Raw genomic sequence first — 13,802 nt, forward strand, 5'->3', positions numbered from 1 at the left:
AAAATACTACCCCTCTGCCACAAGACAGATAGGTGCATTTACTATGTATAATGAATCCTTTTTAAAATCATGAAGAGATGTATAACCATAGAAGGTGAAATACTGTGCAAATAAAATCCATCTTCATGAAATAACTATGCATATAATTGTAAATACACATATCATTTTCCTAGACATATAATTATGTATAATGGATACATGTATTTAAAGACATCAGAGAAGGGATTAGAAAGGTACAAATAACTGCTGCAGCCCTGCTGCTAGGAGTTCAGTATAACAGATATCCCTGTGCTGGGGGGATTCACGGCTCTGTTGTGTATAATTATTTCTGATGGTTCATTCTTCCCATTAGGAGCTTGTTTGGAGAAAGAAAAGAGAGAAATGGCTCCAGCGGCTCATCTCCCTGACAGCACCGAGCCACTGATGGCAGAAAAGAGCTGTGATTTTTCAATGAGTGCATTAGGTTGCTATGGCAACTGAAGTTTTCGCCATGATGAAAAGAAATGGATACTGCATAAAGAGGCAGGTAATTAGGCCTTGCTGCGGGTATATTTTTCTATGGGTAGGGCAAACAGCTCTACTAGCAACAAAATACAAACATACAGGAGAAAGAAAATACAAGCAGAGAGAAACTGGGCCTGGTACATTTGTTTCCAAGGCAGCACTTCTACATAAAAGGCCAAACCACTCAAGCTGATGTGGCCTTCTCCAGCACTCAGATGGGTAATGGATTTGATATACCGCTTTCCTGTGGGAACAATCAAAGTGGTTTACATTTTATTCTATACACAGGTACTTTTTTCTGTCCTTAGGGGGCTCACAGTCTGAACCCATGCTAACTCTGTCCCGTTATGTCATGTTTGTTTATGTGTTCCACAATTTATTTTTTTTTTATAATTGTTTCCACTATTTTGCCCAGCACTAAAAAGTCTGTAATTTTCTGGATCTCCCCTGGAACTCTTTTTAAAAATCGGCGTAACTTTGGACACCCTCCAATCTTCAGATACTAAAGACGATTTTAGTGACAGGTTACACATCACTAACAGCGGGTCAGCAATTTCATGTTTGAGTTCTTTCAGTACCCTGGGTTGTATACTATTCGGTCCAGGTAATTTATCATTTTTTAACTTATCGGTTTGGCTTAGTACATCTTTCAGATTCACCGAGGTTTCATTCTTTTATTTTTTGAAAGTTTGAAGAATCTGTCCCTCTCTACTCTCTCTATGCCCCTCATGATCTTATAAGTCTCTATCATATCCCCTCTAAGTCTTCTCTTCTCCAGGGAAAAGAGATCCAGTTTCTCCAATCTTTCTCTCTCTCTCTCTCTCTCTCTCTTTCTTTCTCTCTCTCTCTATTTCTCTCTCTCTATTTCTTTGTCTCTTTCTCTCTCTTTCTCTCTCTCTCTCTCTTTCTCTCTGTCTCCCTTTCTCTCTCTCTTTCTGTCCCTCTCTACTCTCTCTATGCCCCTCATGATCTTATAAGTCTCTATCATATCCCCTCTAAGTCTTCTCTTCTCCAGGGAAAAGAGATCCAGTTTCTCCAATCTTTCTCTCTCTCTCTCTCTCTCTCTCTTTCTTTCTCTCTCTCTCTATTTCTCTCTCTCTATTTCTTTGTCTCTTTCTCTCTCTTTCTCTCTCTCTCTCTCTTTCTCTCTGTCTCCCTTTCTCTCTCTCTTTCTGTCCCTCTCTACTCTCTCTATGCCCCTCATGATCTTATAAGTCTCTATCATATCCCCTCTAAGTCTTCTCTTCTCCAGGGAAAAGAGATCCAGTTTCTCCAATCTCACATCATCCAATCTCCACATCATCACCCTTGAAAACCAGTTAGAGCTCTTACATCTTCTTCCGTAAAGACTGAAGCAAAGAATTTACTCAGTTTCTCCGTTATGCCTTGCTCTCCCTGAGTGCTCCTTTTGTCCCTTTATCATCCAACAGTCCCACGTATCTCCTCACAGATTTTCTGCTTCTGATGTACCTTAAAAAATGTTACTATGAGTTTTTGCTTCTTTGGCAAGTCTTTCTTCATATATTTCTTAGCTTTCTTTATCAATGCTTTGCATCTAATTTGCCAATGCTTATGTTTCTTCTTATTTTCTTCATTTGAATCCTTTTTCCGTTCTTCAAAGGATGATTTTGGCCCCAATTGCCTCTTTCACTTTACCTTTTAATTACGCTGGCTCTCATATTCTCTTCTTTCCACCTTTGATAATACTTGGAATATCCACAATGGTATTTTTAAATAGCAGAATATCTAAACATGCTATACAGAATAGTAAATGACCCGTACAGGAAGATTACAATCATTTCAAAAAAAGTGGAGAAAAAAGAGACCTCAGAAAATTAACCCCACAATATAGAGCACATTAAATCATGCAAATAGGGGCACTAGAACAGTCATTGGTCTCAAAAAACTCAACCAACCATCTAATATCAAGATACTTCAGTTATAAGAACATAAGAACTGCCATCTCCGGATCAGACCCATGGTCCATCGAGTCCGGCGATCCGCACACGCGGAGGCCCAGTCAGGTATACACCTGATGTAGTTTTAGTCACCCATATCCCTCTATGCCTCTCATAAGGAGATGTGCATCTAATTTGCCTTTGAATCCTAGCACAGTGGATTCCTTAATAACCTCCTTTGGGAGAGCATTCCAGGCGTCTACCACTCGCTGTGTAAAGCAGAACTTCCTGACATTTGTCCTGGACTTGTCCCCCCTTAGCTTCAAACCATGTCCTCTTGTCCGTGTCGCGTTGGACAATGTAAATAATTTATTTTCCTGCTCTATTTTATCGATGCCTTTCAGCATTTTGAACGTCTCGATCATGTCCCCTCGCAGCCTCCTCTTCTCAAGGGAGAACAGTCCCAGTTTCTTGAGTCGTTCCTCATATTCCAAGTTCTCCATACCTCTTATTAGCTTCGTTGCTCGTCATTCAAGATTGCAACTATTATTCTTCCATATAGGAGTACTGCAGGACAAATCCAATCAAAAAACAGTCTATTGTAAGGAAACAGTCCACACATCCATAGTTCAACAGCGGCCCTGTTCCGCACTCAGCTATCTCTAGAGTCCTGGCCTCAACGTTCCTCACAAAACAACAAACGAGCAAAAACACAAAAGAGAAAGAAAATGTCCAGAAAGGCTCACCAGCAGATTTTAAAACGCAATCCATGCCTGGTTTACCAATCCTTTTAGCTTCTTTTTAACCATTTTCCTCATTTAATCATAGTTGCCCTTTCGAAACTTAAACACTGGTACAGTAAATTTCTTTAGAAGCGTCACTCCATATATCATCTGGGGCAATGAAGAGTTAAGTGACTTGCCTAGGGTCACAAGGAGTTGTAGTGGGAACCGAACCCAGTTCTCCAGGTTCTCATCCCACTTAACTAACCATAAAACTACTCTTACATTCTGGATACATTTTTCTGTTGGTAGATACTCTCTACATGGAAGGCGTACCTCAAAGTACAAGGTCTGAACGTGCACCTAGAATCTGTTGCACCTATTGCTTCACAGCAAACACTGAGTTGCTAATAATGGGAATCAAGCATAGTTCTAAAGGTTCGGAGCCTGATATTCAGTTGGAAGTGATTCTGTAGCGCTGTTGTCCTGCTAAGGTTTGCCCAAGCAGAAACAAGAAGTTGCATCAGGGGGAATGGATTGCAGCAGGGGAGCAAGCAACCCGCAAGCAACGCTAGAGAATCGCTGCCACGTCAGTGACACCTTTGCATTTTAAAAGGTGATGAGGGGCCTTCAGAACAGGGTGGGGAGAAGAGGAGGACATCTCAGCCCATGGGGGCTTCCTAGAGCAGCTGATTTTTAAATGAAGGGAGGGATGCTGGATGAGAGGGCATGTAGTGGACTAGGGGTGGGGAAAGAAGGAAGGAGGAGGAAGGGAGAGATGCTGGATGGCAGGGCATTTGATGAGTAGAGAAACCAGAGGGGGCAGGGAGGAGAAGAATTGGAGGCCCCCTCCTTAATTTCTGCCCTGGGTCCCAGTATGTCTAATACCCGCCTTGCTAGTTCCCAATCCTGCCATCATATTATTGCTCAGAACGCCCTGGAATTTAACATTCAGTCCAACAGTATGGCAGAGGAGAATTAACATCCTCCAATGTGCTGTAATATGGAATGTTAGTCAAAGTATCACCCTTCTTTTAAGGATATGGATTCATCACATTCAGTTCATTTGAACATCTTAAAATTTTTAGTACGCACTTAATTGAGTGTATGTGCATCCACCTTTGTTGGTTTGCATATTATAACGTTCTAATATGCAAACAAAAAAACGTATTAAAAGAAACATGTAAAAATAATCAGAAATTCTAGAATAAATTTCAGAAAATATGAAAACAAACTTACAATTTTTTTGCTGTGTGCATCCTTATCTTCTTTATCAATAATCACATTTCTCATTGCCTCATTACAAACCACATTACTCTGCTTAAGAGGAAAGTCCATTACTAGATGTGCCATTTTAACTCCACAAACCTGAAAATTCATTTCCACTTCTTACTTAAGCATTACACTTCCCCCTCCGAATCCGCGGTTTCAGCATCCACGGATTCGGTTATTCGCAATTTTATTTTTAGGGGAAAAAAAAAAAAGATTTGTTTCAGACCTTCCTCAATTCCCTCCCGCCTTCCCCCTGGCATCCCGGCCTTACCTGGTGGTCTAGCGGGGCTTTCGGGGCAGGAGCGATCTTCCTACACTCCTGCCCTGTGCAGATCGCCAATAGGAAATGGCTGCCATGAGCTCCCGTAGTAGTCTGGAGAGACTAAGGGGGCTCATGGCAGCCATTTCCTATTGGCGATCTGCACCGGGCAGGAGGATAGGAAGATCGCTCCTGCCCTGAAAGCCCTTCTAGACCGGTAAGGCCGGCACAGGCTGCCCAGCCCAGACAGGATCGATCTTTGCTCTGCCTGGCCCGGAGCGGAGAAAGAGGAGATCGAAGCACCTGCACTGGCCCCTGCAAACAGGCAACACACATGGAAGGAGGTGACCACCAGATAAGGTCCAGGGGTAGGTCAGAGCCGGCACAAAGTTATTCACGATTTTTCACACTTCGCGGTCGGGCTCTGCTCCTAATCCCCGTGAATACCAAGGGAGAAGTGTATTGTAGCAGATGCTGTGCCACAGCACACACAAACTCTACTCTTTTCTTTTTTACATCCTATGTACAGCTCTGAACTACAGCAGCCACTATGTGATACTCTTACCCAGATGATAAGAACCCTCCCCACTCCATGCCAAGAAGAGAACAAGGAAAGATATTTTTAAACTAAACTAAATCTTGGGTTTATATACCGCGCCATCTCCACATTTGTGGAGCTCGGCACGGTTTACAAGAATTGTAATGAGAAAGGAACTCCAAGGGAGGGATGGGTGAAGATCGGAGAGGGGAGAATGTTAGTGGGCTGGGATGTCAGAAGAGGAGGGAGTGTTAGGTTTTTGAGAAAAGCCAGGTTTTCAGATGTTTACGGAAGGGTTCGAGGGCACTCAGGTTCCAAAGAGGGGAGGCAAGGCTATTCCAGAGCTCGATGAATCTGAAGAGGAGGGAGGTCCCCAGTTTTCCTGGGTGGGAAATGTCTTTTAGTGAGGGGAAGGATAATTTTACTTTTTGGGTAGGTCTGGTGGTATTAAGATTTGAGGAATTCCAGGAGAGTGGAATTAATGGAGGAAGGATGCCGTGGAGGATCTTGAAAGTTAGGCAGATGCATTTGAAGTGAACTCTGGAAATTATCGGGAGCCAATGAAGCTTGGAAAGAAGCGGTGAGACGTGATCAAATTAATACATATAATCACAGATTTTAAATTAATATAAAGACGTATAATCACAGCTTTGTCTCATGGTTCACTGGATTTACTACAAACAGATTCCACTTAAGTATACCAGGAGATCAACACTTGTACATCTACAAAGGTATACTAATTAGTGCTCAGAGAACCATTGTTACTAAGGGCTCCTTTTACTAAGCTGCGCTAGCGGTTTTAGTGCACGCTACACACTAACGCCTCCATAGGGCTGGCGTTAGTATTTTCTGTGTAGCGCGGGGGTTAGCGCGCTAATCTTCAGCGCATGCTAAAAACGCTAGCGCACCTTAGTATAAGGAGCCCTATGAGACCGTTGGGTGAGCAAAATTTGACCATTACTTAAACGGCTCATTTCTCAATCACCGCACTAAGGGCTCCTTTTAGCACGCGCACTAGACACTAATGCCTCCATTGAGCTGGTGTTATTTTTTTTCCGCGTAGCGCAGGGGTTAGCGCGCGCTAAAAACACTACCACAGCTTAGTAAAAGGAGCCCTAAATGTGCCCTTTGCGATGTTCACAAACAGGTCATTTTCTTATATGCAAAACTTGCTTTATAACAAAAAAACAAAGTGGTAAACAGACTTAGCTTTTGGTGAAGACTGCATTAAATGATTGCATTATAAATTCTGGGGTTCTAATGCAGTCTTCAGCCAAATCTAAGTCTGTTTACCAATTTTTTTCACGTTATAAAGCAAGTTTTGCCACTTCACTCTCATCTACAACCTACAGCCAATAGAGAACAGAATGTTTCTCTTGAAGGTCCACCAAACTTGTCATCACAATCTTCAGACTGGAGTCACTACACAAACAGTTTATTAGAGTCTGTTTCTGTGCCTGGGACCCTGAATGAAGCAGTGGTAATGACACCATTTTCAAGTGAACTCCAAGGCATTTCAGAGCAGACCCTTTTAGAACTTTCTAAAGGGAATTCATCAGCACATCCTAGAGCATGGTTTGTTTCGCTAGAAGGGAAGCCTATCAGTCAGGTCAGGCACTCTTATATAGACTTGAAAAAGAGAAAGAAAAAAGACAGTAATGACACAAGCCTAGACTCTGGAGTAGATATGAATGAGCATCAAGGCCGAAAGTTGGAAAGGGAGAAAACGTTTATGAAGAGCATGCCTCATTCTAAAATTATGTATTTAGAAGATTTGGATCTGAGTAGCAGTGAAAGTGGGACCACCGCTTGTACACCTGAGGATCCATCATTAAGACACATTCTAGATGGAGGGAATGAACAAATAATGGAAGAGCATATTGAAGAAGCTCCTAGAACAAACAGCAAAATGGAAGTTTATGAGCCTAGTAGCTCCCCAAGTAAAACAAATGGAAAACATGTCCTAGAGAAAAGAGAGAGCAAAAAAAATGTCTGGCAAAGGAGAGAAGAGCGGCCACTCATGTCCTTGAATTAGGGCCACCTGTGTAGGATTCTCTTGCCTTCTAGACGGATGCCTAGGCTTTTTTTTCTAATTTGCTTCTTATTGATGTGTAATGCAGTTCAATAATGATCAAAAGAAATCAATGAAAACTTGAATATTTCAAAAAAAATAAAGCAAGTTTTGCATATAAGAAAATGACCTGTTTGTGAACATCGCAAAGGCACATTTACCCCCTCTTTTACAAAGCCGCATGGTAAAGGCCCCTAAGCCCATAGAGATTTAAAGGGCTTCGGGCTTGTGGCTTTGTAGAAGAGGGGATTAATGCGGTGATTGAGAAGTGGGCCGTTTCAGTAGTGGGCAAATTTTGCTCACCCAACGGTCTCTTAGTAATAATGGTTCTCTGAGCACTAATTAGAATACCTCTGTAGATGTACAAGTGTTTGATCTCCTGGTATGCTTAAGTGGAATCTGTTTGTAGTTCAATACACCTGGGTTTAAGGAAATATTATTCCTGATAAATCTATTGGATTTACTGAGTATCTGGTTACTGAGGGAAGCAGAGTACAGAATCTTTAAAACATACAAATGAACAAAAACAATATAGTAGTATATGGGTTACCTCTGCTGTCCTAATGTTTTTAAAAATACAACTAGGCTTACTATTTATCTTTTTTTATACATAGCCAATAATGATGATACCATAAGGGAGTTCAGATCTCCACCCAAGCAATTTAACTCGATGAGGTTTTAGTCTTCATAATTCCCGGTATAGCATTATTAATTTAAATCATTTTTATTGAACACGAAGAAGTACAATGAGAATTAGATATAAGAAATTTGTAAATATAAACATCAAAGATCAGATTTAAGTAATTTCAATTTCAACTACCAATCTCTATCCCACCAACCCATTACCCACCCAATTTCCAGAGCAATAAATATGTAAATATAATAGTTGAAAAATAACAAATAAATTAATGGGTAAATAAATAAATAATGAATATATCTACCCATATCCTCTTCCAAGACTGCAAAAAAAAAAAAATAAGGTCTTCCTGACAAAACATGACTGCGAGCAACTGGAGTCAATGTTTCTAAAAATGGTTTCCAAATAATAAGTAAATTTCTACCTTGTTTCTTATCCCAGTCAGAAACAGACATAGCTTCCATGAGTACTAGATATAACATTCGTGCTCTCCAATGACCATAATTCGGTCCCTTAGGTCCTATCCATGAATAAAGAATTGCTTTCAACCCTGAAAGAATCACCCTTTTAAAAAAATCTTTAAGACCCTTAGGTACTGGATGCTGTATATCAAAAAGCCAAAATAAGCTGTAACTATTATAATGCCATTTAACATGCCACATGCTACTAACCTTGTAAAAAATCTCTAAACAAAATTTACAATTCAAAGAACATTCCCAAAACATATGTGATAATGTTGCCTTAGGATGATCACATTTTAAACAAGAACCTATAGAAACAATTGTCGCTCTATAGGCTTGCCAAGGTGCTATATACATATGACAAAGAAATTTATAACCCATCTCAAAATAAGTGATGTCAGGTAAAAGATCATGTAATAAAGATAAAAATCTTTTGAGATGTGTATCTTGTAAATTCATCTTAAATTCAACATTCCAATCTTGGGCCACTTTGTCATAATCCATATTTGGAGAAAATTCTAGCATTGAATGTCTAAAATATTTTAAAGGTACCATTTGCTGGGCCTCTAACAAAAATACCTCTGACAAAGTCTCATAAATTTTTAAAAATTTGGAAGATAAGGAGGATATATAAAATTCTAATTGAAAATATGAACAAATATCTATATGGGGCTATCCATAATCAGTGCGTAATTGAGAACAAGTTGGTAAAGTTCCATCATCTCTAAGGATTTGATATAAGTAAATTAGAGTCCCTCTTTTATCTGCCCTAAAACCAGATGATACCATTCCAGATTTAAAAGATCCATTACCAGAAATTGACAACAAAGGGGTAATTTGAAAATTAAGAGTTAATTTTTTTTACAATTGTGACACCAAGTAGCTCTTAAAGGGGCAAGCAAAAAATAATAAGGATTCTTCAAGACAGCAGACTTTACCCTTGAGAAATGAAGAAGATAGCTAAAATGATAAGGCTTCCAGAAATGAAGTTCTACTGAAGTCCAAGAAAAATATAACGTGGAAAGAAACCAGTCATGAATATGCCTCATGGCAAGAATCCACAAAATGATGCAAAGATAGACGACCTAGACCACCTTTATCAATCTTTAACACCAATTTGTGCAATGGAAAATGAGGTCGATTCCCTTTCCAAAGGAATCCTCTAATAAGTTTATGTAATTGAAATTCAACTCTCCGGTAAAAAATAAGAGGGAGCATCTGGTAAAATGTACAACCATTGAGGCAAAATAAAGTGCAATACGTAAAATGCAATACATCCCATCAAAGAGACCAGAAAATGACGCCCTGTTAATAGACGAGGCTTAGTTTTATCAAACAAAGGTTGTATATTAATATCAAGAAGTTGATTAAGATCCTGTGGAATTGATATATCAAGATATATTATTTTTTTTCAGATGCCCAGGTCAATGGAAAAGTGCCATTCCATTTAGAAGGTAAAGATGAATGGAATGGAAGAGCCATTGATTTCTGATAATTTAACTGAAAGCCAGAGTGAAAACCAAATTCTGCCAATGCATCAAGTAAATGTACTATAGACTTTTCAGGATTGGTTAATATAAGCATAAGATCATCCGCAAATGCCAATACTTTCAAATCTTGACCCGCAATGGAAAGGCCTGTGATATGAATATCACTTTGTAGAGTACATAATAAAGGTTCTAAATATAAAAGAAAAAGTAATGGAGACAAAGGAGAGCCTTGACGAGTCCCTTGAGAAATACTGAAAAAAGGAGAATGAGTTCCATTAATTAGGATAGATGCATGAGGTCTAGTATAAAGAACATGTAAACAGTCAAGAAACCAACCAGAGAAACCCATATGTAAAAGCTTTGGAAAAAGGAAAGACCGCTCCACTCAGTCAAATGCTTTCTGAGCATCTAAACTAACCAAAAGTCTGGGTATCCCCTTGCACTTGACCCGTCGCCAATGCTATCAAAACCTTGCGAACATGTAATACAGATTGCCTGCCACGAACAAATCCAACTTCTTCTTGACCAATAAGTGTAGGTAAACATAAAGCAAGCCTATCTGCTAAAACTTGAGCAAAAAATTTTAGATCAACATTTAGTAAGGAGATAGGCCGATATGAATCAACATGATAAGGATCTTTCCCAGGTTTTGGTATTAACGTAATCAATGCATCTGTAACACCAAGGGGAAATGAACCTACATCAACAAATGAGTTAAAATATCTCACCAACGATCCTGGAAGATGATAATTTATAATATTCTGCTGTAAAGCCATCAGGTCTAGGTGCTTTGCAAGTAATTAAAGATTTAATAACTTGCTGAACTTCTACCGCATGTAATAGAGCATTTAAAGAGTCTCTCATTTTAGGAGTTAAATGAGGCAAAACCGAATCTTCCAAATACATCTATACCAGAGAAGGTTGTGATGAAGAATCAGCTGTATATAAGCAAGAAAAATAATCATAAAGCATCTGAGAAATTTGAGAGGAGCCATTAATTTAAGTCCCATCTGGAAGTCAAATAGAATGAATTAAGCGATGACCACTCCAAGCTTTAGTAAGACGGGCAAGGTAACAACCCGGGCGATTACCAAAACGAAAGTAACGAAACTTACAATAAAGTTCTTAATTTTCCATTTTTATCAATACTTTTAAAATTTCTTACCCTCCTTTTGTATTTTCCTTTCATGTGTCCTTTACTATACTTATTGTAGTTCTCCCTACTTCCCTTATGTATTGGTACATCATGTTCGTGTGTGTTGGTTTTAGTTAATAATTAAGACCCTGTTTTAATTGTAAATCGCTTTGAATTAATGATATTGCAATACATCAAAATTTTAATAAAACTTAATAAAACTTGAAACTTAAAGGGTACTATGTTTTGACCTGTCATGAAGAGCATTCAAAGATATTTGTGCTGCCAACTGATGTGTCCCTTTTGAACCTGGGTGTGGCAGCCTATTAAAATTGGATGGATGTGTGGTGGAATGGGCAAGCATGACAAATAAAATAGCCATTATATTTTCCTCCCATTGCTCTGGATTTACTAGTCAGGGTTTGATTTATAAGATAAGGACTTAATCCAAGGGCAGAGGAGAAGGCTTTATGAATGGCTATATAAAATGACAATTGGATAAGCCAGAACACAAACCAGATAAGACAAATATGGGATAATATATTGACCTAAATAGGTGTTTTGTGCTGAGGTCACTGGAAACAGGAGTAGGCCTTCTCTCAGGTCACTAGAATTAATATATAAGTTCTGTTGAAGACCAGAGCAGATACACCCAGGCTGTAGCTTAGTTTTATGAAGTTCCATTGTTTCAATGTATGCCCAGTCTGGTCTCCAAAGACCTGTGGCAGATAAGGTTTGGCTTTTGACCTGGTTGCTATAGAGATGGACTTTTCTTCTTCCTACAGAGATTACATTCCAGGGAAGGGGGTTCTCTCTCCTTTTTTGCAGGGTACAGTTAGAAATATTATTATTATTAATCGGATATACAAAATGAATATACGATGGATTAAATTTTAGTAAACTATTAATGTAGGAACTTTCATATTCAAGGGTTCTAAAAATTGTACTGGAGGATTCATATAGAAAATGTAGGGTTTGTGGGAGTGGATTGGCCACTCCCCTTCTCTTTCACTAAGACTCAGGATTTTCAGTGTATGCTCTTAAGTGACTCAGTAACATGGGAGCAGCAGTTTGACTGTTAAGGAAAAATGATTTAAAGCTGTGTGTATGGATAATTTTTCCTCTGTAAGTATATTGTAATACCTTTTCTTGGTTTCTTCTGTATCTTTCTTTATCAGATAAGCTAGTATTAAAATGTAACTTTTAGGAATTCTTGTGTGAGGGGTCAGACACTCCTCCAATATGCATGCAAGTGCCTTATATGGTATCAAGTATTCTTGACCAATTATATGCAGGCAGTAAAATGTCATCATATATTAGGTATATTTAAGTGAACCTAGAAGAACGGAATTTTGAGGGCATTAAGTCAGAGTGATTGGGTTGGAGTGAGAGAGGAGATGCCCTTAGATACCCACTTCTCTCAGCCAATTCTTCTATGCTGCCTCAGACCTGGCTGTGCATAACACACAGGGAAAACCTTTTTTTTTTTTTTTTTTGCTGAACGGCTGTGAGATAGTTAATGACCATGTTAATGTGGTATGGTAAGGTTTTCCACATGAATTAACACCTATGCAGTAACCCTTCCTGCATTGCACAGCCAGTTAAACCTATAGTAATACTTACTTCATGGGTCCCATGGTGAATGCCCCACATAAAGTACATGAAGATATTGAACAAGTATGAGACTATCAAGCCTCCTCTCTCGCTGCTCACCTTGGGGGTAGATGTTTCTGTTCTTCCTCCTCATCTGTATCGCTGCTGATGGTGATCACACTGACTGCAGGGCTGGGGGTGTCAGGAATGATTATTGTCTGCCGCTGACGGCCTCGACCGCCGCTATTGCTGTGGCTGCTGCTGGAAGTCCCATCACCCCAGCCACAGGTGACAGAAGAACTACAGACATGGGCATTTTGCGGTACAGAACAGCGTGGGGGGGTATTTTCCTTCACACGCTTTGAGCGCTGAGGGGAGCAGAGAGTCTGCGAGGAGGAAACTTCATAGGTTGACACATTCCTGCGGGGAAGAAAATGGTCTCAGTTAAAGCTTTAGCCAAGTAAATGTGAGTGGGTAAAATAATCTAATCTAATCTGGAATTTCTGAGTTGCACTATGTCCAAAACTTTGGGCATCTGATAGAAACAGGTGTAAGTCTGGCCCCAAAGTTAACTGTGGATCATAAATATTCTCCAATTTGGCACCTAACTTTTGAGAATGTCCATGCCCCAACTCCCTTTTGAGATATATTTAGTTAGTTAGTTAGTTTTATAGCCCTTCCTCACCAGGAGCCCAGAACGTGTTACGAGGATACGTACACAGAAATTTTCAGGAATAACAACACACACACTACAGAATCAATAATGAGTTACTGAAAATTGAGACGGTTTTCGATAACACACATGCTGTGGGGAAACTAAAAACACTCATGCTTTAGTGGATTTACATGTTGCAGGATCAATAACGAGCTACAGGATCAGTACACATGTGTTACAGAATATTGAGATGGTTTTCGATAACGCACATGTACATAGGAAAGGGGAGATCTACATGCAAATTCAGTTAAGTATCAATTAGTGCCAACTAAGTGGTCAATTAGGCCCAAATTCTATAAACAGTGCCTAGATCATAGGCATTGTTAAGCGCAGTTGTCAGTCACCCACTAGGCACCATTTATAGAATCGCGTTCTTAGGCCTCTAGATGCTAGGTGAACTTCCACTTAGGCTAGGGTTTTCTTGGCCTGAGTGCACCTATGGTAGGCGCCTACATCATTCAGTGCTCAAACTTCACTCCAAATCTACCCCTAACCATGCCTACCTTC

At 39.6% G+C, this 13,802-nt stretch overlaps 1 protein-coding gene and 1 long non-coding RNA gene across 3 annotated transcripts in view; one reads left to right on the forward strand and one right to left on the reverse strand.

Moving 5' to 3' along the window:
• The window catches only part of LOC117363543, a 58,862-nt gene extending 47,759 nt beyond the window's left edge, over positions 1-11,103 (forward strand). The window contains exons 2-3 of the long non-coding RNA XR_004540090.1: positions 353-526; positions 10,722-11,103. This is a non-coding gene — a long non-coding RNA (uncharacterized LOC117363543). The remainder of the gene's footprint in view (positions 1-352; positions 527-10,721) is intronic.
• The window catches only part of HIPK2 (homeodomain interacting protein kinase 2), a 285,351-nt gene that overhangs the window by 10,606 nt on the left and 260,943 nt on the right, over positions 1-13,802 (reverse strand). For both annotated transcript variants that reach the window (XM_033951443.1, XM_033951442.1), the window contains exon 12: positions 12,701-13,000. In XM_033951443.1, the coding sequence (XP_033807334.1) occupies positions 12,701-13,000 (300 nt within the window). The remainder of the gene's footprint in view (positions 1-12,700; positions 13,001-13,802) is intronic.

Source organism: Geotrypetes seraphini, chromosome 7, assembly GCF_902459505.1.
Source record: "Geotrypetes seraphini chromosome 7, aGeoSer1.1, whole genome shotgun sequence".
Classification (NCBI taxonomy): Eukaryota; Metazoa; Chordata; class Amphibia; order Gymnophiona; family Dermophiidae; genus Geotrypetes; species Geotrypetes seraphini.